The sequence below is a fragment of the Phocoena sinus genome, chromosome 16, assembly GCF_008692025.1.
Source record: "Phocoena sinus isolate mPhoSin1 chromosome 16, mPhoSin1.pri, whole genome shotgun sequence".
Lineage (NCBI taxonomy): Eukaryota > Metazoa > Chordata > Mammalia > Artiodactyla > Phocoenidae > Phocoena > Phocoena sinus.
Genome location: NC_045778.1, coordinates 40,684,285 through 40,709,168, shown reverse-complemented (window position 1 = coordinate 40,709,168; position 24,884 = coordinate 40,684,285). Strand labels below are relative to the sequence as shown.

Below are 24,884 nucleotides of genomic sequence, written 5' to 3'. Positions count from 1 at the left end.
GGGGAAAGTGGTGGGGGGGGTGGTATGATGAATTGGGAGATTGGGATTGACATATATACACTAATATGTATAAAATGGATAACTAATAAGAGCCAGCTGTATAAAAAATAAAATAAAATTCAAAAATTCAAAAAAATAAAGTGTCCTTACATCTCCGGTATCTGTTGGGAGTAGCCTACTTCTGTTTTCTCTTCTCTTTTTAAATAATATAAGGAATGGTTTCTTTTTCCCTAATTTATTTAGCTACTTTCCTCTATAAAATATTTTCTATTTCTAGGACAGGGGAATTTTATAAAATGCATTTTGCCCAAAATAGACACTAGGAATTCTCTTTAAATGAATGGTGTGTGTTCTATCAGAGCCTGCTTAAAATGGGGTCAAGTCTCTATTTAAAGAATTATAAAAGTGAAATAAAAGCAAAATTGAAATCTCCCTTTATTTTAATAGATTAAATGAAATATGTAAAGTCTTCCCCATCCCCAAATAAATAAGTAGATTTTCTTATAAGACCTAACCAGGACTTTAAATTTAATATCTAATGGTATTTTTCCCAGATGATATGAGAGTGAAGGACTCCTTTACAATCAGGACTCCTTTCATATTTGACGCTAGTTAACGCTAGCTGGCATTGCTAGAGAGAACCATTAGCTACTGATGCTGCCACTGCTGAGCTGAGTACACAGTATTTAGAGGTGCCCTTAGAAGAAGCAGCTTGGCTACAAGGAAATTCCTAAAATTAAAATCTTCCACCCTGGTTCATTATTTTTATACCCATTTTACTGTAAGTGAAGCTCAGAGAGGTTAAATAATATGCCTCAATTCACGTAGCTGTTAAGTAGAGAGGTCAGGATTCAAACCCAAGTCTCTCTGACTCCACAAATCCAAGTGTTCCCACACAATTCCATTTTTCACTCAATCCTAGACAAAGATGCATGCTAAAGTTATTACTTGCTGTATTTAAAGAAGAGAGAGAGCATTCTGGACTAAGACTGGCAGAAAAGTCAGCTTAGTTCTCTAAAACAGAGAGAAGAGAGTGAAGAAAGGAGGTACTTTATTTTATTTTATTTTATTTTGCGGTACGCGGGCCTCTCACAGTTGTGGCCTCTTCCACTGTGGAGCACAGACTCCAGACGCGCAGGCCCAGCGGCCATGGCTCACGGGCCCAGCCGCCCAGCGGCATGTGGGATCCTCCCAGACCGGGGCACGAACCCACGTCCCCCGCCTCAGCAGGCGGACTCCCAGCCACTGCGCCACCAGGGAAGCCCAAGAGGAGGTATTTTAAAACAAAGAAGATAATGAAGAGGAAAAAAAGGAACAGCAACAGAAAATGCATAAAGTTATCTCTCATCTATAGCTGCATAACAGTATTATCAGAAATTTAGCAGCTTAAAACAACACACATTTATTATCGCACAGCTTCTGTGGGTCAGGACTCTTTATTTCAGGGTCCCATGAGGCCGAAATCAAGGTATTGGCCTGGCTTTGGTCTCATCTCAAGGTTTGACTGGGCAAGGATCTGCTTCAAACGCAGATGGTCATTAGCAGAAATCAGTTCCTCGTGGCCTATTGGACCGAGATCTTCAGTTTCTTGCTGTCGCAGTTGCTGTCTTCAGTTCCTGGCTGGTTGCTGGCCAAAGGCCACTCTCAGTTCCTTGCTACGTAGGCCTCCCCAACACGGCCTTTGCTTCATCATGCTATCGAGATGGGCATTATACCTCATATAACTGCAGAAGTGACATGCTGTCATCTTTGCAGTGTTCTATTGGTTAGAAGCAAGTCACAGGCCCCACCCGCAATAAAGGGGAAGGGATTACACAAATGCATCAATACCAGGAGTTAGGGATCATTGCAGACCATCTTAAGGTCTGTGCACCGCAGGGAGAAAGGAATTTTCGGTCTCCAGACTCTAATTTGCTCTCTATAAGCCCAAAAGAGGGAATTCCCTGGCGGTCCAGTGGTTAGGACTTTGCGCTTTCACTTCCGAGGGCATGCAATTCCTGGTCGGGGAACTAAGATCTTGCAAGCCAGGCGGTGCAGCCAAAAAAAAAAAAAAAAATGCCCAAAAGAAATCCCTGAAACCAACACCTCCTAAAATTATTTCCCCATTTCTTCACCTGCCAAATGCATAACCATCCTTCAAAACCTAGATCAAATATTTATTTAATGATGAACTTGGTTGTTTTTTCATGGTACCCCATCCATATGTTCTATTATTCCCTCCTTTGTGGTTCCATAGTGTTTTGTTCAAACCTTTAATAGAGATAGCACTTAACAATTATTTATTATTATCTGTTTATATGTCTCTTATATATGTCTCTTCCAGATTCGTCCTATTCATTGAAATAATACCAGAATGTAGGCAAGTGCCTGTTACATTGTAGAGCAGCAGTTGGTGTTCACTGATTAATTACTATATTAAATATCTTAAATTATAATAAGTCCTAGAGAAACAACATCGACAATAAGTACCATAAACATTCAGAGGAGTGAGAAGTTAAATTTATTTCGTATAACTATGGATGTTACAGTTGGATCAGTGGGTGAATAGTACAAGGAAAACAAGTTTAAGCTCACTATAAAAAGAAGTGTTCGACTTCCCTGGTGGCGTCGTGGTTAAGGATTTGCCTGCCAATGCAGGAGACACGGGTTCAACCCCTGCTCCGGGAAGATCCCATATGCCGCGGAACAACTAAGCCCATGCGCTACAACTACTGAGCCTGCGCTCTGTAGCCCATGAGCCACAACTCCTGAAGCCCGCGCCCCTAGAACCTGTGCTCCGCAACAAGAGAAGCCACCACAATGAGAAGCCCGTGCACCACAACGAAGAGTGGCCCCCGCTCACGGCAACTAGAGGAAGCTGACATGCAGCAACAAAGACCCAACACAGCAAAAAATAAATTTATATTTAAAAAAAAAAAGACATCACATAGTTTAAAAAAAAAAAAGGGAGAAGTGTTACTGATAAAACGACACCAGGAGCTGATCTTTTTCCAAACTTACTAGAGTTTCATGTCATTACAGATCATTGGTCTGGGAATTCCTGTAGTTGTTGAAGTATGGGACCAAGTGACCCTTTAACATCTTTTCCAAACTTCCAGTCCATAACTTTATAAAGTTACTGGGCTTTTGCTTCCAACTAGCATGTCATCTGTATTTTCTTCTTGGGTTTGATATATAAAGCGATCTTTTCTTGGAGGACATGATGAAGGAGCTGGAAGTAGAAAGAGCTCAGAGTTTTATCAGCAAAGCAAACTCTAGCCTGCATTCAGATGATAGATTCATAAATAAACTATACTCCAACAAAAAGTTTTTTAAAAAATGATCGATTCCCACTACATTGTGTATCCTGTCTGTTGGGGAGGGTCATGGGTTCAGGAATAAGAATTCCCATTTACAAATGAGGTAACTATCTGGCTAGGTTTGCACTAACCATTTGGTGCAGAGAAGGAAAGAGGCAAGAAGAGGAAACCAAGACACCAGATGCTCTCAAGACAGAGAGGTCTTGAGTCTAGGTTGGTAGGGACCCACTGAAGTGGTTTTCAACAGACAAAACTTGAGAGATAATGACGGGAAAGAGATTATAATGAACCTTTTTCAACAAATCCTGTCCCCCTACGTTTTCCTGTATAACCTGCTTCCCCTTTCCTGGCCCCTAAACTGCCCTTCTCCCCACGAGCTTTCCTCTCTGCCCCCCAAGAAGCCCTTCTTCCTCACTGGTTCTCCTCCAAAAGCCTCTCTCTCCTCTCTATTGCCAGCCACCAAACTTTTTCTTAGCTGATCACCTTGATTGTGTTCATTTTCTGTGTACTTACCCAAGCTTGACCTCTGTTGCTGGAGTCACCTGCCTGTCTGAAGACTGGGACAGCCAAGACCGCAACCTTGCCTGTCCCAGATTTCTCACGGCTTTGAGAGGGGCCTTGGAAAAAACACAAAAGGCCTCTTCTTTCAAGATTTCTCTGTACTTTTCACCGTGTGGAAGTGGGTGTTTTGGTGCAGGAGCATTGTTTTTCTTCTCTAGTATTTGCAATATGTCCCCATTTCTCCCCCTTAGTCCTTTCTCTTGCTCATTGTTTTAAGTTATGCATTGCACACAGCACAGGCTCCAGAAATATGGGCTGAAATGAATTGAATGCACTTTCATGATAGGCTGCTTTGGTGGACCCAGCAGACAGCACAAAGCATTAATGGATCAATCTTTTGTTTCTACAAGAAAATAATTTGGTTGCAGATAAGTTAAAAACTATTAATGCCAACCTCTATGAAGGAGACTTTGTCACTATTTTTAAAAATTAAAAATTCATATACAATTTGATCCAGAAACTCTACTTCTAGGAATTTATCCTAGATTTACTTACACTTAAGCAAAGGATATAGTTTTAAAGTTGTTATATGATGCACTGCTTGTAATGGCAAACCAAAAGAAACAACCTAAGGGTTAAAGACGATAGGATTCAGACAATGAAAGAAAGTGCTGCCATTAAAAGAAATAAGGCAGGGCTTCCCTGGTGGCGCAGTGGTTGAGAGTCCGCCTGCCAATACAGGGGACGCGGGTTCGTGCCCCGGTCCGGGAAGATCCCACATGCCGCGGAGCGGCTGTGCCCGTGAGCCATGGCCGCTGAGCCTGCGCGTCCGGAGCCTGTTGCTCCGCAACGGCAGAGGCCACAACAGTGAGAGGCCCGCGTACCGCAAAAAAAAAAAAAAAAAAGAAATAAGGCAGATCTTTATGTACTGATATGAAACTCTACAATATATGTTAAGTTAAAAAAAAAAAGAGTGCAGAAGAGTATGTATATGCTTTAACCATAACTATCTTTTGTGTGAAAATGTATATTTGTGTGGTTGTATATCTGTGTGGATATGCATATACATATAACTAAAAATCATAAAGTTACAAGAAAAATCAGTGCAAAGCTTTATCCATGGCTACTATGCTTGAAATATTTGTTACATTGAATATAGTGGCATGAGCTTCTGAAATCCAAGCCCAAACTTGAAGATGACTGGAAATGGTTGGTAGGATTTTGCCTCAGTTATACAGGTAAACTAAAAGGATGTGAACTTTCTTCTGTAAGCAGGTCCCTCTAAATCAATTAAAGTCGTCACTTAGGATCCTGACAGGCAAGGAAGAGACCCAGCTTTTCAGCTTTTCACATTTCCTCATGCAGATTCCTCTTTCTTTTATAGTTCTGTATATAAATACTCCCTTCCCGGCCCTGCTCAATCTTTTCACCATAAAGCCTTCTCAACTGCGAGACCCCCTAATGATGGCTCCATTTTTTGACCCAATAAAGGTCTTGGTCAGGTCTTTATGGGCACTTGGCATAGATTATTTATATTATCTTTTTATCTTCATTTATGGGTTCTGAATTCCCAGTTAGGCTGTAAACATCTGCAGCACAATGCCTCTCACTTGAGGTAGACCTGGATTCAAATCCACTAGTTAGAAACCACATGTTACTATGTAACTTTGTTTACTTTGCTAAACCTCTCTAAACCTCACCTGTAAAATGAAAATAATAAAACCTACCACTGGGAGTTGGGCTGATTGATTCAAGCAACACATGCGAAACTGCCTGTCCTAGTATCTGACACATCTGAGTACCAGATGTGAGTCATGCCCCGCCAGGTTCTAACCGAGTAGTTTGCAGGAAGTCATTAGTATATCTTTATTTATGATAGCATAGGCTTAAAAAAAAAAGAAACCAGGGCCTTCCCTGGTGGCGCAGTGGTTGAGAGTCCACCTGCCGATGCAGGGGACACGGGTTTGTGCCCCGGTCCGGGAAGATCCCACATGCCGCGGAGCAGCTGGGCCCGTGAGCCATGGCCGCTGAGCCTGCGCGTCCGGAGCCTGTGCTCCGCAACAGGAGAAGCCACAACAGTGAGAGGCCCGCGTACCGCAAAAAAAAAAAAAAGAATCCGCCTGCCAATGCAGGGGACACAGGTTCGAGCTCTGGTCCGGGTAGATCCCACATGCGGTGGAGCAACTAAACCTGTGTGCCACAACTACTGAGCCTGCATGCTGCAACTACTGAAGCCCATGCACGTAGAGCCCGTGCTCCTCAACAAGAGAAGCTACTGCAATAAGAGGCCTGCGCACCGCAACAAAGAGTAGACCCCGCTCACCGCAACTAGAGAAAGCCTGTGCGCAGCAACGAAGACCCAACGCACCCAAAAATAAATAAATAAATATTTTTTAAAAAAGTAATTTTCAAAGATGATCAATGTAGTGATCAAATATGTTGCTTATCTGACATCCAGAGCAAATCATTTTATTATTGTTGCTTTTAAACACCTTCTATGTTACACGACAAAACTAGCTTCAGTAATATTGTAAAAGGGAATAAATAATAATAATGGCCAGAAAAGAATGCAGAGGGGAGAAAATTTTCGTTTATTTAACTTCATATGTATAAGCATGCTGGTAAAAATTAAAATTTAAATATTTCAATAAAATAAAGAAAAAAAGCATCTAGCTTTTCAATTACTTTAATGTATTTCTTGAAAGAAAGGAAACATACCTACATATTTGTCTGTGACAGAAATGAATAACATTACATCTTCTGTTTTGGGGCGCTGGCTTAGAAAAATTTGTCAATGACTTCATCAAATTGGACCTCCTTCGTATCTTCACATTCAATAGATTTGTGGATCCATCTTCAGAGCAAACAACATGTTTTAATAATTTTAACTTGGAAAAGTTTCTTTCACACAAAGAAACAGACACACAAAGAGTTAGGGAAAGTCTTAAACATGAGGATAAATTTGGAAGAGTCATAAAAATCAGATTTAACAAGAAATTCCAGAAATTGCAATATGCTTCAAGTCCTTGTCTTCAGGAATGATTCTAGAGGCTTTCAAATGTCTCCACAATCAAAAATTTTCTATTAAAATGTTACCTTTACCAGAGATTACTTTTTCTGTATTTTAGTAAAAACTTCCAAAGTTTTGCATCTTATAAAAAAAAAATCTGAGGAAATGACAGAATAATAGTAAATATTGGCATTTTTTTGATCCATTACTTTAAAATGGGTGTCCAGTGCTTGTCATTGAAACATTGACTTTTGATTTTTTTCTAGCAACGTAAGAACAGAATCTTTCATTGTTTCTCTTGGCATTCTTTGAACTTTTATTCTTTTTTTAATGTAAATGTCCCATATCTTTACATTTTGTTGTTGTATAGCCTTCTCAATTTCTATGCACAGATCTTCAGGGAGCAATTTCAAAGCTTAGTGTTTTTTCATCAGATATTCAAGTCTGATTCTTGCTGTTTACAAATATTTTCATATCTGATTAACTTCATCTAAGAATTTCATACCAGAAAAAAGATAACAAGAAACATACTTACATCCATCATTGTTCATTTTGAACCTACAGTTTAAATGTAAGAATATGTAAGTTACAAGCGTTGGAAGCAAAAACTGCCCAATGACCTAAAACAATTCTTGATCATTATGAACTTATTTTCAAAATGAATCCATGTAGCTAAATTCCACTGGGTCAGAAGCCAACAGTATAATTGGAAATTCTCCAAATTAACTTCCATGTAGTATGCAAAGCTATTAAAGAATTAGTAATAAAAATGTGCTAATCAGAATCTTACATATGCATTACTAAAACCCAACAAGTGATGAAAATGTTCTAAACTCAGATTGTGGTGATGGCTGCACAATTCTGTGAATATACTAAAAATTATTGAATTATATAAATAGGTGAATTTTATGGTAGGTGGATTATATCACCATAAAGATGTTTTTAAAAACTCAAGAGGAACTGCAGCGATAGTTTAGAACTTACATCAATGAATGATTTTTGAGGGTAGGAGAATTTTATCAATGACATTGTTTAGAATTGCTGGCAGTTTTGTATTATTCTTAAATTCTCTACAATGAGCCCCATATAGTCTGTGCCCAGGGTGAACAGCTCCCTTGGCATGCCACTGGATCAATTAATTTATGTGTTTATAATTCTATGTAATGTAATTGTCATTAAATTTTACTCCTTTAGGCTCTAAACACGGGGCAGCTGTACTATGGCTGCCCAAATGCTAAACCACACAGTAATCCAGGGGATTGTGGAATCTAGCATTAAATGACATTCAGGGATGACTTTGCAGTTTCTCTGCCTCTGATAATGAATTTTCTGTCATGTAGTTCCTCTGTCTCTCTCTCCCACACACTCTCTCTCCCTCCTTTTCCCCCTCCCCAGCATTCTGTGTTAAGAAATATCTGAAAATTATTCCAAGAGGCTTAATGTTCTTAAACCTGTCAGTTTTCTGAGACTTTTTAACACCAGCAGAATAAGGTGATTTTCTTTTTTAAGGTATGGAGGCTGCAGCATCTGTGTAGCTACAACACCTACATTCACACTAATTCCACCTCCTTTTCTTGCAAAGGCAAAAGAAACTTCAATCCAGACACCAAACGTTTGTTTTGTTTTGAGGTGGGTGGGATGTTAATGTTAAGATGTGACTCAGTTTTTTCCTATCCCCCACTAGAGTGGTGGGCTGGGGAGACTTAAGAAATTAACCAAATAGCAGACACTTAAGTAAGTGCACCTTTATGGGATGTTTTTGTCAAAACCCAGACACTGTGGCTCTCTTTCCCGTTTCTACACAATAGCCCTCTCCCATTTCCCAACAGGCAAGCATCAAAACAGCACAGTTATCTCCTAGCAAACAAAGGGCCTCTGCCCAAAGTCTCACACTTTTTCTCCTGGTCAAATGTGTTTTGTCTTCACTATTTCCCAGGCAGCTGAACTCCTTTTACTTTTAAGTCTTACAAGGTGGATTGCTCCCTCATTTTCAATCTCTCCTCATTTCTTCCATTTCCTGATCATCTAATGATAGAGTGTGTCCCTTTTCTTCAGGACAACAGTGGATGGAGTTCTCTCACACGTAAAAGCCGGAGAGAAAAGTGTGCAAAAGGGACTGGCTCCCAGAGGTGAGTCACACACCTGCTCTGTCTGTAATAGAAGGGTTGGCAGAGTGAATGCCAAATCCCATCCTCTGAGAGATCAACTGTTCTCAAGACAGGGTGGTTATTTGTTGGGGGAACATATACATTTAGAAAAAGCATATTATAGGGCAGTGGAAGGCAGTGAAGTGCCACGGCTAACAGCATGGCTATTTGCTCTGTTACTTACAGGCTATGCGACCTCATGAAATAATTTTTTCTCTTTAAATCTCAGTTTCTATATATGTAAAATGGGGCTAATAAGTATTTCCTTAACTGAGAGGCAGACTTTTTTGTATTTTAATGTTTATGATTGGGATATCTGACAATCTGTGCTGTTTTATATTCTGTGTATACTAGTCTATCTCCTAGGGTTGTTAGGAGGATGAAAGGTGATTGTGTGTAAAGTGCAGTTCACTGGTGGGAATTCTTCCATGACAGACTTTTTATTTTTTATTATTTATTTGCCTGTGCCGGGTCTTAGTTGTGGCACGTGGGATCCATTTCCCTGACCAGGGATCGAACCCAGATCCCCTGCATTGGGAGCGCAGAGTCTTAGCCACTGGACCACCAGGGAAGTCCCCATGATAGACTTCTTTCCTTCAAGAAAGTAGGCAGGTTAGAATCTGTGGGAAGATGAAATATTATTTTTATTGTTGGGACATGGGTTTGTGTATGTGTGGGGCTTTATCTTGCTCACAGACCTTCATGTTGGGCAGAGCTCACTGAGACAGGTCATCTCTGCTCCAGGAAACACTTGCCCTGCAGCTTGAATGGGGCTGCAGGATCTACATCCAAGATGGCTCCCCAGATGCAGGGCATGCTCTTGTTTATAATTTTTATCTTTAATATTTATCTTATTGAGGTATACTTTATATACTATATAATTCACCAATTTAAAATGTACATTTCAGGGACTTCCCTGGTGGCGCAGTGGATAAGACTCCTTGCTCCCAATGCAGGGGGCCTGGTTCAATCCCTGGTCAGGGAACTAGTTCCCACACGCATGCCGCAACTAAGAGTTCACATGCCACAACCAAGGAGCCCTCGAGCTGCAACTAAGGAGCCTGCCTGCCACAACTAAGGCCCGGTGCAGCCAAATAAATACTTTTAAAAATTAAAAAATAAAATAAAATGTACATCTCAGTGATTTTTAGTGAATTTACTGAGTACAACCATCACCGCCACCCAGTTTTAGAACATTACTTTCACCCCCAAAAGTTCCTTTGTGCTTATTGACAGTTCATCTCCACTTGCACTCCACAGCCTAGGCAACCACTGATCTGCTTTATTTGGTCTTTATAAATGTACCTTTGTTGGAAATTTCATATGAATGGAATCATGCAATATGTAGATCTTTTGCATATGGCTTTTTTCACTTCACATAATGTTTCTGACGTTTAGCCATTTTGTAGCATGTGTCAGTAGTTTGTTCCTTTTTATTGCCTAATAATATTCCATTGTATGAATCTACCACACTTAGATTATCTATTCACTAGTTGATAGACATTTGAACTGTGTCCATTTTTTTGGCCATTATGAATAATGCTTTTATGTACACACCTTTTTGGACATATGTTTTATTTCTCCTGGGTAGATTCTTAAGTATGAAATTGCTGGGTCATATGGTAAAGTTTATGCCTTTGTTAAGAAACTGCCAATATACTTTTCCAAAGTGGCTGTACCATTTTACGTTCCCACCAGCACTGTATAAGAGTTCCAGTTTGTCCCCACCATCTCCAACACCTGTCTTTTTAATAAGACTTTTTAAAAAATTGTGGTTAAAAAAAACACATAAAACTTACCATCTTAACTATTTCTAAGAGTACAGTTCAGTAGTGTTAAGTATATTCACATCACTGTGCTCTATACTCATTAAACCAGGTGTCCCCAACCTGGTCCTCGGCCTGTTAGGAACTGGGCGAACAGCAGGAGGTGAGCGGCGGGCAAGGGAGCAAAGCTTCATCTGCCGCTCCCCATCGCTCCCCATCGCTCGCGTTACAGCCTGAACCATCCCCCGTCCCCTCCCACCGTCTGTGGAAAACTTGTCTTCCACAAAACCAGTCCCTGGTGCCAAAAAGTTTGGGGACCGCTACATTAAACAACAACTCCCCATTCCCCCTGCTTAGGCTCCCTATCGCCTGGAAACCACTATTCTACTTTCTGTTTCTATGAAATTGATACATCATATAAGTGGAATCACGTAGTATTTCTCTTTTTGTGACTGGCTTATTTCACTTAGCATAATGTCCTCAAGATTCTTCCATGTGTCAGGATTTCCTTCTTTTTTAAGGTTGAAGGCATGGATTTTTTTTTAACACCTTTATTGGAGTATAATTCCTTTACAATGGTGTGTTAGTTTCTGCTGTATAACAAAGTGAATCAGCTATACATATACATATATCCCCATATCTCCTCCCTCTTGCGTCTCCCTCCCACCTTCCCTATCCCACCCCTCTAGGTGGTCACAAAGCACCGAGCTGATCTCCCTGTGCTATGTGGCTGCTTCCCACTAGCTATCTATTTTACATTTGGCAGTCTGTATATGTCCAGAAGGCATGGATTTTTAAAGGCTAAGGAGTGCTACATTTATCAACCTTAGGGTTAAGCAAAGTCTCTCTTGCAGTCCTAGGTGCAGGGGAGGGAAGGAAAAAGAGAAGGAAAGAGGAAGGAAGATAGGAGAAGTATATTGTGGAGGAAAGTTTCTGAAAAGGAGAAAGAAGTACAGAAAGGAATTAGGAACACACACTTTATCCCGTTTTGCCCAGGGTGAGCCCAACCACCAAACTCCCCTTGGCAGTCAGAAGCAATCTCCTTCCTGCCTTTCACAGGGCAGAAGTATATATTTATATATACATATATATACATACACATATATATATACATATATATATGTATATATATGGTCTTCTTGGACAGATTGATTTTTGGAGTCCTTGTAGCTTTAAACTGATTATGCAGTCGGCTCTGCATTTACTGCCCATAATTAGATCCTGCCAGGCTTTGCAGAAAAGCACATCCAGCCATGATTCATGGCACTTGGGAATGAGTTTGTTTGTTGAAAGGCTGTATCATGTAGACTTGTTCAACAACTTTTAAAGCATTAACATGCTTAATATTGTTTAAACTGGGGAGCAAAATTACTAACATCCCTCTTTCTCAGTAAATTGTCATATACTGTCCTGGATTACTTAGAGAATTTACAGAGCTGGGTAGTCATTTATTGCCTCTAAAGAATAGTCTTTACTATTATATGGTAATATCAAATGGAAAATGTGCAACTGTTGTAAAATAGAGCAAAAATTCTCAGAGCAATGAAGCATGGGGGTGGAGTTGAAAGGCTCCATCCAGAATATTTATATCATAGCCTAATATGACAAGTCATATCAAAGAATGAAGGAACTAAGTTTCTGAACATACTTGTGGAGAAGCAAGAGATTTCCTGGCATAGGAGAAAACTGTTAAATGGAATTGAGAAAAAAGAAAAAAAAAGAGAGATCTGAGAAGGAAGAACTCTGCAAAAGAATAGAACACATCTAATCAGGGAATAAAATTCTCTCTACATATAGCTTTCTGCTCTAGGACTATCACTGCCTTAATCTTTTTTTTTTAAATATTTATTTATTTACTTACTTACTTGGCTGCACCAGCTCTTAGTTGCGGCACCCGGGATCTTTTTAGTTGCAGCATGTGGGATCTAGTTCCCTGACCAGGGATCGAACCGGGGCCCCCTGCATTGGGAGTTAGCCGCTGGACCACCAGGGAAGTCCCTGATGTAATCTTTTTTACATTAAAAGTTTGAACCGTGGGGACTTCCCTGATGGCACAGTGGTTGGGAGTCCGCCTGCCAGTGCAGGGGACATGGGTTCGAGCCCTGGTCCAGGGGGATCCCACATGCCGCGGAGCAACTAAGCTCGTGCACCACGGCTGCTGAGCCTGTGCTCTAGGGCCCATGAGCCACGGCTGCTGAAGCCCACGTGCCACAACTGCTGAGGCCCCAGTGCCTGGAGCCCATGCTCCGCAACAAGAGAAGCCACAGCAATGAGGAGTCTGCACAACGCAACAAAGAGTGGCCCCCGCTCGCCGGAACTAGGGAGGGGCCTGTGTGCAGAAACAAAGACCCAACACAGCCAAAAATAAATAATAAATAAATTTATAAAAAAAAAAAAAAGTTTGAACCGAGTTGATTAGTGACATTTTCTTACAGAGATTTTTTTTTTCATTTTAGAGAAGAAAACATGAGGGGAGACTGCTGTATTGTCATTGTTACTTCTTTTTTAAAAATTTATACAAACGAATTCATGTATATTTATATAACTTATCAAAACATTTTCTAAATGAGGGCCAAGTAAGTGATTTTCAAGTACTAGAAACCATTCTTCTAACAAACTCTAAAGTAGAATCCAAACAATAGCAGATAACATTTTTCTGAAAAGCACCATGATCCCCTCACTGTGCTAAGCGCATCACGTGCATTACCTCATTTCATTATATAAGGTGTTATTAAACCAACTTTTATGTGAGGAAACTTACCCAAGTCCACTCAAGACAGTTTAGAAAAACAGATACATACTGAACTGCTCCAATTACTTTTGGGGGTGAGAGGCGCCAGGCCTAGAGCCTCAACCACTCATCTGCCCTCACCCCCTTCTTGTCCTACCTTCCACAATCCCAGTCCAAACTTCCTGGACTTCAGTGAATCACCACTCTGCCTCAGACTGGACGTCTGCTGGGCACTGTGCTAAAGAATGAGATGACTCAGTTGCTCTGTTTAAGAAGAGTTCTAGCTACCCAGATGTGGTTAATTTTAGGTGTCCACTTGACTGGGCTAAGGGAGGCCCAGATAGCTGGGTGTGTGTGTGGCAGTGACCACTAGACTGAGTAAAGAAGATCCACCCTCCCCAATGTGGTGGGTGTCATCCAATCCGTTGAGGGCCCAAATAGAGTGAAAAGGCTGGGGAAGGGTAAATTCTCTCCCTCTCTTCTTGAGCTTGGATATCCATTTTCTCCTGCCCTTGCACATAGGAGGACACAGGAGCCCCGGGTTTGTGGGCCTTGAGACTCCAGGACTTACACCAGCATCCCCCTCTTTCCCTCCTCTTTTTCAGGCCTTTGGCCTCAGACTGGAAGTTACATCATAGGCTTCCCTAGTTTTCAGACCTTCGGACTTGGACTGAATGTCACCACTGGCTTTTCTGGTTCTCCAGCTTGCAGGCGCCATATCATGGCATATTTCAGCCTCCATAACCATGTAAGCCAATCCTCATAATAATCTCCTCCTACATATCTATGTACTGTATACCCTATTGGTTCTGTTTCTCTGGAGAGTCCTACCTAATACACCAGGGCTGCTCAAAACTTTATTAAAATAGATTATGACTGGAACCACAGAAGGCGTTTCCTTCTCATACCTCATCAGACAAACAGAAACCAAAGTATGTTCAAACATTCTGCTTGCTGTTCAGTGCTCAAAATTGGTTTTAATTAACCGTTTAAAAAATAGGCTACAAAATAGACAGAAACACTTTTGAAGGAAATGTAGGTCCTAGAAGGGTACACATAACAGAAAACGCCCTTAAAAGAAGTACCTCCTGAAAAGTTTATGGTTGGTTGCACAACCTTTGAGGCTGTCTGCTCTGTGCCCTTCTTAAACCATGGTTCTGGCCTAGTTTCAAGCAGAAGCTACCTCAACACTGGGTTCTAACCCTATGGAGATTTACTTGGGGACAAGGAAATTCATGCTTCACACAGAGGCCCCAGCCTGGGAATGGTCCCCTTGAATCTTCTGGCGGGTAGCTGGACAGAGTTAGTGGGGGAGGGGGTAAGGTTAGAATCTGTGAGCCAACAAGCCAGACAGCTATTCTGGAAATACTTTAAAGGGAAGAATGCTTGAACTACATGTGTGCCAAACACCTGTTCTGAGCCGTCCCAACTCTCCTGACTGGGTTTTGACTCCTGGTGATTCTGGTTTTACAGTTATGGGACAGTAGAATCAAAGGGGAAAAGGCCCTCCTGTATCTGAAGACCGTGGTGGCCTATATGCCCAGAACTGTCCCAGGACAAATGAGAGCTCTCATCAGCCCCAAAAAGCACCCAGAGCTCAAAAGAACTGGGAGCATTTGAGTGGGGAGGCCCTCTACGAAGGCTTTTGACAGCACAGCCACAAAGAGGCACAAAGAGAAAACCAAAAGGAGCTCTTATAGTTGCAAAGACAAACATGTTTATATAGAGAACAGGTGGAAGAGAAGCAAAACTGGCTATCAGTGACTGTTCCCAGCAGTACCTGAGAAACAGGTAACTTCTGTTCCAGAGAGAGCAGAGCTGGTGGTGGTATTCCTAGCAGGGTGGCCTCTCTGCTCACCTCACTCAGCCAGGGCCAAGTTCAACGACTACAGACTCCGGAGTCCTGACACATACCCTGCTCCATCATGCCACACTCACCAGGAATGCCTGAATCTTTTCATCGAACCCTTCCTTTTCACTCTACTCTGAAAATTTCTGGCCAGATCAGTGTGTCAGTTTCTCCAGGGTCTTCAAAAACTGCCCAGATGGTTGCTTTGAGTCTGTCAAAGACTCAGCACACTTCACCCAGTCCCAAGAAGCTCTTCAGTCACCTCTTTTACTTGGTCAGCGAACCTCTCCAGAGACTTCTCCAAATGTCTTAATTACTTAATTGAACTTCTTCCCCTGGACCATTCTTTTTCCTGATTAACATCATCCCGCGACCATTCTGTATTCCAAGTGCTGAGAATGGCTGCTTCATATCCTCAAATATGAGTTTCTGAAAGAAGCGCAATCCCTCTCACAAAGTCTGTATCATTTGAGTTGGGTTTGTCAGGTGCAGGGTGGGAGGTCGTTCTATGCAGAGAGAATGCATTGTGCAAAGACACGTGACATTAATTAACTATAGTGTGTGAGCTAAAGTCTGAAAGGAGGCATTTAGGGACAAATTGGGATGGGTATTTTGCAGTAAGCTGAGGCATTGGACTTCCATGATACAAACCAATAGAGGTTTTTAAGCAATGGAGTGATTTGACTACTGCATCTTTTAGCAGTATGTAGGATAACCTGCAAGAGGGAGAAATTAATGCCAGTGTCCGGGCCTTTTGAATGAAATTGCCCTGATTGTAGCCTCTGCGTAAGTGTGTGTTTTTGTTATCTATGGAGTGATGATGGACTGTCCTATCAGGACTGTCCACTTAATGACCCTGGAGGTTTTTTTCTGGGCTTCCTGGTAATGAGCTACCTGCAACTAGTGCTTCCCCATAGTGGGAGCAGCTGAGCATGGCCTCACTTCCTACATGATACTATCCAAATGCTACCAGCTTGGGAATGCAACTCCCCAAAGCAGCTGATGCCCAAGCTCAGACTATTTCTCCCCTATTTACAAGGACACTCTCATGCTTGCCCTATAAAAAGGAAGAGCAATGTTTGGGGTAGGGCCCAACTTTCTGGAGCACAAAGATGGTGCATCAAGCTAGCCCCAATACACCTCTCTACAGGATGATATGAACTTGCTGGTGTGTTTCAGAAACCTCTTTGCCCCACAGTACTTCAAACTTCCCACAGCTGATTTGACCATGGGTGGCCAACTAACCCAAGTCAATCTACATGTACTTTGCTCACTAGCTGAAAATGTATAGCCTGGAGTAAAAAGATGAGTTGTGTCAATGGAATTCTTCCTTTTAGGGAGATAAATAGGGAGTACCAAAAGGCTTGGCCATTTAGCAGCAGGAGCAGTTGCTTGAAGACTGTCAAAAAGTGGGCTAAGGGTGGTGGGAGCTCATGCCTTGTACAAGAGAAGTTAAGGCGGGAGCTGGAAAAAGGAGGGCAGGCCAGCGTGCAGAGAGAAGCGAGACCTCAGGGAAAGGAAAGTAAGAGAGTAGCCAGGCTCCAGACCAGGTTTAGTTTTTATGTTTATTTTGGGTGGGAGGGCGGGGAGGGGGAATGACAGGCTTCTAAATTAAGTTTCAGATTCCATTAATTATTTCTACCATTCTTTCACGATCCTATTTCCCTAGACATTTTCTTTTAAGTTACATGAATGGATTTTTGCTGCTTGCTCTTTGTAAGCCTTTAGAATGCTATGGTAGCTATTGTTCTGGACTTCCTGAAAAGCTTTCCTCCAGCCCTCACCTGGTAACACATTCTGATTCCTGGCCACAGGGGAGGAAGGTGCACATGTCCAGTAGACTTTTGGACATAAAAGTCTGAAACTGGGGTGACGGTTTGGTTGGAAAGACAGATTTTAAAGGCATCATCATATAGATAAAAACAAATAAGGAAATAATTGTTATACAGCACTTTCAGCATATTAGGTACTGTGTTTGGCACATTACATTAATATCAGTGAATTCTTACAATAACATATCTAGAGATTATTATCGCTTTGGACATGAGGAAACTGAGGCTTAGAGAGTTTATGTAGCTACACGGTCACACAGTGGTAGGGGTCAGAGTTGGGATTCCACTCCAGGATAGGGGGTCAATCTACGAAGCCCAAGGTCCTCCAGCCATGCTGGGTGGCCTCCCAGGACATGGGAGGACACGAAGTCTACTTTTTAGGAAGATAGTGATGGTGAGAGATCAGGGGTTGGAACTCCAGGGCACTCTAACTCTTGAGAAGAGGAGCTGGTAACAGAAAAGAGTAAGTCAGAGAAGTAGAAGAGCCAACCACCCTGGTGCTCCGGAAGCGGGAGGCGGTGAGCGTTTTGAAAAGCGAAAGGGTAGCCAGCAATCAAATGGGTCAAAAACATCACAGAGGAAAAGGAATGAATTGGATTCGGGAATTAGAAGCTCAAGCTCAACTTTGGTGAAAACCGAATTCTGCTGCTGAAAGCAGAAGGCAAGTTTTAAAGGGGACACAAGTTCATAAGAATTGGGGGAGTGAGGAGTGCGAGTAGACTATGTGGATTGAGCAGGTATTGTACTGCCAACGGAAAAGGAGACAAGAGTGAGGACGAAGCTCAGAATTCACAGTTCCAAGGAGGAGCAGGCATGCGAGATTAGCGTCGGACAGAAGAGGGGCCTTTTGAAACAGAAACTAAGGAGGTAAGTAAGGCGTCATAACTGGAATGAGTCTGTGCATGTGTGAGAAATTTAGGCAATTTATATATTTGAGAACAGTGAAATCTGTAAAGGTAAAAATAACAAGACGAGCTGTAGCACATATTCGAATCCGGTACATGTTTTTCGAGCTAATTTGTCATCCTCATTTTACAGACTGGGAACTCCAGGTTCAGTACCTTGATCAAAATCCAATTGCAGGGACCAACTCCAGAGCCGGCAGCTCTGAGCCCACGCTGTGGGTCGAGGTCAGCGGTGAGTAACCAGTCCGGCCCGGGGCGGCGGCCGAGCAGGGCGCAGAAACTACACTTCCCAGTGTGCCCGGCGGGGCGGGGCGGGCGCAGGCTCCTTCCCAGAAGCAAAAGCGGAAACAAAAGAGTCTCGCCGGCGTCCCCGCCCGCATACTCGCGCACACTCGCGCTCGGGCGCCCTGGGAATAGGCACCGGCCCCCGGAGCGAGCCAGAGAGCGGCGAGCTGGGGATTCACCCGGCTGAGCCAGCTGAGGAGCCGGCGAGCCGGGCCCGCGACGACCCCACGCCCCCGAGCCCCGCAGCCGCCCCCAGCCGGCCGGTATCCCAGCCGCCCTCCCTGACCCATGGCGCTGAAGCGGATTCAGAAAGTGAGTGCCGGGGCCAGGCCTGGGGCGGCGGGGCGGGCTTCGGTCCCCTGTCCACGCTGACCCCGGCGGTGGCCCCTAGAGACGCGCCGCGAGGGAACGTGAAGGGAGGATGGGCCGGGGCGGGGACCGGGGGCCAGAGACGCTGGCGGGGCCAGCGGGCACCCGACAGGTGAGGTGGGAGCAGCGGTAGGTCCCGTGTGCTGGAGGTTTGTTGGAGGCAGGGGGCCCGCTGTGCGCTCGCGCCGGAGCTGAGCCCCGAGCCCGGGCTGGAGAGCCTCCTTGGTCTCCAGACCTTCCCGCAGTCTGTGCTGCTCGGTCACTGCTGGATTTTGCTCTACACCCGTCTAGTTTTGGCCCTTGTCATGCTGCTTTCTCCACGCTGTTTCTTAAGCCCGTCCTCTTTATGTGCTTGCCTCCCCGGGCTCCCGGGAGGGCCTGGGCCTTCAGCCTTCCTCCGCGGAGCTGTTGGGTTTGTTCTTTCTCTCCTCTGCGGTTGGCTGTTGCTCAGATGCCCGAATGGGGTGGAAAAGCTCTTTTGGGGCCGAGAAACCAGGAGAAACCTCCTGCCTCTTCTATTTTGGTGCCTCTCCTGCTGCCACTTTAGGTCACATAGCTGTAGTGAAAACATAGTTGCTGATACACAACAAGATGACCTCTTGGCTGTGATTCATCGTGAGTGAAGCCAAGCAGGTTTTTTTTCCCCTCGTGATAAACTTATATGTAAAGTTTGTGACACAACAGAAACTGCCACAAATTAAATTGTTTGATGCTTTGACACATGGCTATAGAATGAGGAAGAAATGTGTATGTTCATTAAACAAATATTTATCCATCCCAACTCAGTGTTAGGAATTATCTTCTCTTGCATAATGTTTATTGCTACAGTCTCTAATGTGAACATCTTACAAAACTGAGGTTGGGGCATTTTCTTTCTCTTCACTTTTATTTCTTTTTGGGTTATCACGTCTGTTCACTGACACAAGTTTTAGGTTCTTACTGTTGTGGTTCATGTGGAGAACACTGAGAATTTGTTTTTTTTAATGGGTAGTGCGTTCAGCAAGTTAAGCCAACAGTGGACAGCATGTTTCGCAAAGAATTTCAAAAGAAATGCTACCAAAAATTTGTGTCAACTTTTTCAGGCATGAATCCACAGAGCAGTGATAGAGATGTATACATTGTATTCTCAGTTACCCTTGGTGTCATCTTCTGGTACAGAGGACAGCAACTTTCAGACCCAGCCAGTTTGCCGGGGGTGGGGGAGAGGTCAAATACTAAATCTGTGAAATACTGTTATTTTTTTGTGCCTTTTAAGGTTCCTCTCACTACAATACACATAGCTAATCATCAGCATTTATTGATTAATGTGTTTTCTGATTTGAAGATAATGCAATTACACATTTTTTTCATGTAGATAATTCTCATTTTGAAGCCACACAGCATCTTTGCCATGTCTTGTGTACTTATTAATGATGATGTAATGTTAGCTCACATTTGAGGTAAACACATTTTTGCAAGGAAGTCTTAAGATTCCATTTCCTTCTTCCCTAGTTGTGAGAATTTTTCACAAGACTTCGCACATCCAGTAGCTTTTAAATAGTGTAGAATTTGTCCACAGTAAGTAAGCATTCAAAGAAAATTGACACTATTTGTAAATATACTGGGCAATTATCAATCACCATGCTAAGTCAATATATTTGGCTTATATTTATAATATGGCATATATGAAAATCATATTTTTAGTAGCTATTGGTTATTATTAGTTTATAACAGAGTTGTCTGTAAAAAAAAAAAAAGAAAAATTTGGGATCACATAATATCTCATCTCTGCATATCAGTCTTTGGCTTTTCTTCTCTGTTATCAGAAAAGTTAACTTGTACAAATCTCTTTTCCAGCCATTCTTTCAACTTCAAGAGGCATTTAATTTGATTCCCCACTTTTCCTCTTTCTTTACCTACCTCCTTGACTAGAAGCAAATTCCAGGGGAGCTGTGCTGTTTGCCATATGAACAGTTAAGTTACAAAGCTGTCTTTGATATCATCAGTTTACAGATTCTTTTTGAATCTTGCATGCTTCAACAAAAGAGTACGCATAATTAACTTTCGGCCTTTCTTTTAAAATGTAATAAAGTAACACTGTCAGGTACCTTCCAGGTCATTGGGTTGTGATTTTCGTGCACCCACAGTGGCAAGCTTTAGAACTGTGCAGAACCTTAAAGAACTCTGCAGGAGTGGAGTGGGGTGGAGGGCAGGGGAATAGCTTACAGGCGGTGGTCCCCAACCTTTTTGGCACCAGGGACCGGTTTCGTGGAAGACAGTTTTTCCATGGGGGGTGGTAATGCGAGCGATGGGGGGGATGGTTCAGGCTGTAATGCGAGCGATGGGGAGCCGCAGATGAAGCTTCGCTCGCTGGCCCACTGCTCACCTCCTGCTGTGCAGCCCGGTTCCTAACAGGCCATGGACCAGTATCCAGCCCCTGGTGGCTGGGGACTCCTGTTACAAGGTAGTGTATCAGAATCACCTGTGGGACATTTTCAGACTGTCCCCACTGCTGTAAATGGAGAGATGTTGAATCCCACAGATGCGCTGGGGTGGAAAGAAGGTTGTGAACCACTGACTGACATTCTAGTCTACTCTCCTTATTAGAGAAGGAGCTTGAGGTTTGGAGTGGAGTGCTTTGTCCAGGTTAATATCTTAAGAAGTGATTTGGCATGTTTTTAAAAGTTCATAACTTCACTTCATCTGAAAAGATTAAAGATAGTTGAATTAAAATTGTATGAATATACAAAGCATGTGGATATGAGTGCTCAAAATATGTTTTTATGCTAGAGTATGCTAAATGATTTAATACTCTGATTTAGACATCCAATGCCAGTTTTGCATTTCGGCTCATAAATTTACACACCCATGCCTTATTTTTAGACACAATGGAAGATGTTGTCACAGCCACCTGAATCACTAAAGGGAAAAAATTTGAACAAAGTCTGAGGAAAGATCCCCTAAAACATGTCTGAAAAAAGAGGGCAGTTCTTCAGCTGGACATTTATTATTTTCTAGAATTAATTTTGAAGTGTTTATTCTATGAATACTATTTTCATACCTTGGTAAACTTTTTTTGGAAATCATTTTTTAAAATAATTAATTATTTTTTGGCTGCATTGGGTCTTCATTGCTGCGCGTGGGCTTTCTCTAGTTGCGGCAAGCGGGGGCTACTCTTTGTTGGGTGCGTGGCCTTCTCATTGTGGTGGCTTCTCTTGTTGTGGAGCACAGGCTCTAGGCGCATGGGCTTAAGTACTCATGGCTCGCAGGCTCTAGAGTGCAGGCTCAATAGTTGTGGTGCACGGGCTTAGTTGCTCCGTGGCATGTGGGATCTTCCCGGACCAGGGCTTGAACCCGTGTCCCCTGTGTTGGCAGACAGATTCTTAATCACTGCGCCATCAGGGAAGTCCCTGGAAATAATTTTTTTTAATTATAAATGTTATATCACAATACTGAATGTCTTGAAAACCAGAAAGGGAAAAAAAAAGAACGGAAATTCTAACACAGTTATCATCTTAGTATATTTCCCTCTAGATTTGAGTTTTGTTTTGCAAATATAGCAACACAGATGACTATTCCTCAGTATATAGTTCTGCTGCCAAAATGGAATATTTGTATTTTTAATAGTCAATTTAACTTAAAATGTATATATAAATTAAAATACTTTATAAGTATTCTGAACTGTTGAATTTTTTTGTTTTGTACACTTCTGCATTAAACTATTTTATGTCAGTGTAGAAAACCTTAGGATACTTCAAAAAAACAAACAGAAAAAAAACCGCAGCCCTTTGTGGATGGAGCATCAGATGGGAGAAGAAGCTCTGGTTTCTGTTCCTGGCTCTGTGACTTACCAGCTTGTTTCCCTATCCATACAGCTGCTGATAAGTACAACCAGCATGTATAATATATAATGGTTCCTCTGTGCTAGATACTGTATTAAGTGCTTGACATATATTAATTGATTTAATCATTAGTGGGCCCAAGAGGTAGAAACGATTATTATCCCCATTTTACAGATGATAAAACTAAGGCATAAAGATGTTGAGTAATGTACTCAGAATCACATTTTGTAATTGTAAGTGGCAGCACTAAGAGTCCAAACCAGACAGTTGGCTCCAGAGTCCCTGCTTTTAACTATTTCAGTATATCCAGGTAGACTCACATCTTCTATCTATTGTACTTAAACTGAAGGACATAGAGTCAAATGAGTTTATGGATGTAAGTGTTTTGCAAACTGGAATATTCTGTACAAATGTAATGTGGTATTATAATTAAGACCTTGGCATATTTAATCATTTTCACTGATGCATCACTCAGCTTGTTGATTATGCATTGTAAGTTTTTGCTCTGAGGTAATGTGCACTAGACCGGTTAACATGGTAAAAGAATAATGTAACTTTGTTCATCTTTATTCCATCACTTAAAATGTTTCTCCTCCAAAAGGATTTAGAAAAATTGGTGTAATTCATAAATGTTCTGTCAAAAGTATCATTTCATTGGGAGGTTTTCATTTGAGAAAATGGTTTACGAATTGATCTAGCTATTTAGTTCGTATAATGGCTTTGAATAGTAGTCAACAGTTCAGATTACACAGATATATTAGAAAGACTTTCAGATTACAAGATTAAGTCTAAGACTCCAGGTTCCTTCAGTAAAAAAGGATATGACTTCTAAAAACATTTTAAAAAGAACACACTATTCATGCTTCTTGGTAGATAAATGGTTTGCCTTGAGATGAAAGGAAGAAAGTGTTCTTTTTCTAAAAAGCCACTGTATGCATTTTTCTGCTTTTAAATCTTTGTAATTAAATTCAATCTTCCTTTTGCCGCCAAGATCATATATTTTTCTTCCTTTATCACAACAAAGGTGTAAAAAGATTAGATAACCTATCCTAGTTTAAAAGTTCTGAGGTTTCTCCTCTGTGGAAATAAATAGCATAGATCTAATAAGGCTGTTTATGCCTGCTTTAGGAAGCCAGGCACATGTTATAAAAACCAAACCTAGCAGGATGTGGGATCGCTTCCAGCAAAGCAGAATAGCATCCTTATTCATTTTAGTTCCCTGAAATACATGTGGGAAATGTATTTAATGAGCACCGCTAATCAAAATGATCAGCCTAATACTTTGCATCAAACTGAGTTAATTAATGGTTGTCTGTAATGTATTAGCTCCCCACACCCCTTTTTTAAAAAGTGGGTAAACTGATGCTATGTGTAATTAAAAAATTAAGTATTGAGATACTTGTCCTCTCTCCTCTTAACCCTGTGTGCTGGATTAAAAAATACTGGAATATATAATATAACCCAAATTTGCAGGGTTTCAGGATTGGAGGGGTCCGCAGACCACCTCAGAACAAATGAAGGCCAAACAGGTTCTGATTCTGGCCTGCTTTGATCTAGATGGCCTCTTAGAAGCTGAGGGGTTTTTTCTGCATTTAATTTGGTCTTGGGATGAATCTGTGAAGGTTCAGTTACATACATTAGACAGTAGTAAGAGGCTCCTATGTTCCAGGAGTTATCCGTAGTATGGGGAGGAAACCATCCTGAAAAACTCCATCTAGCACTGGCCGTTGGATCACACCATGCTCTGCAGCTTCCTGTCTTTCCTCTTTCTGGATGTTTCCCCCACTGTTCTGTATTCATATTATCCTGTTTGCGTGGCTCTTCTCCTTCACTGACAGCATTAGATTCCTAGTCTTCTTTCAGATTTAGGAAAGCCTTTCTAACTGGGGTGAGGTGGGGGGTTTGTTCACCTTAAACTTCATTCGCAGTAAAATTAACCTGATGGTTCTCACTCCAGGTGGCCACCCTCCTTTTGTGAGTAGTTTGGATTGCTCTAGAGGTAACCCAGCAGACTTGGTGGCCTGGGCTCATTGTTCTTCTCCAAACCAGTAAAACTCTTTTTTTTTTTAAATTTATTTTTTTTAATGTATGTTGATTGAACTATTTTTTTAAATAAATTAATTAATTATTGGCTGAGTTGGGTCTTCATTGCTGTGTGTGGGCTTTTTCTAGTTGCGGCGAGCTGGGGCTACTCTTCATTGCCGTGCACAGGCTTCTTATTGCGGTGGCTTCTCTTGTTGCGGCACCGGACCCTAGAGCACGCAGGCTTCAGTAGTTGCAGCACACGGGCTCAGTAGTTGTGGCACACAGGCTTAGTTGCTCCGCGGCATGTGGTATCTTCCTGGACCAGGGCTTGAACCTGTGTTCCC

General features: G+C 42.1%; 1 protein-coding gene across 1 annotated transcript in view; it reads left to right on the top strand.

The window, feature by feature from the left end:
• The first annotated feature begins 18,359 nt into the window (after positions 1-18,359).
• Positions 18,360-24,884, top strand: part of UBE2D1 (ubiquitin conjugating enzyme E2 D1) — a 35,410-nt gene continuing 28,885 nt past the window's right edge. Inside the window, exon 1 of the mRNA XM_032608961.1 lies at positions 18,360-18,637. Coding sequence (XP_032464852.1) covers positions 18,614-18,637 — 24 coding nt within the window. The 5' untranslated portion in view covers positions 18,360-18,613. The remainder of the gene's footprint in view (positions 18,638-24,884) is intronic.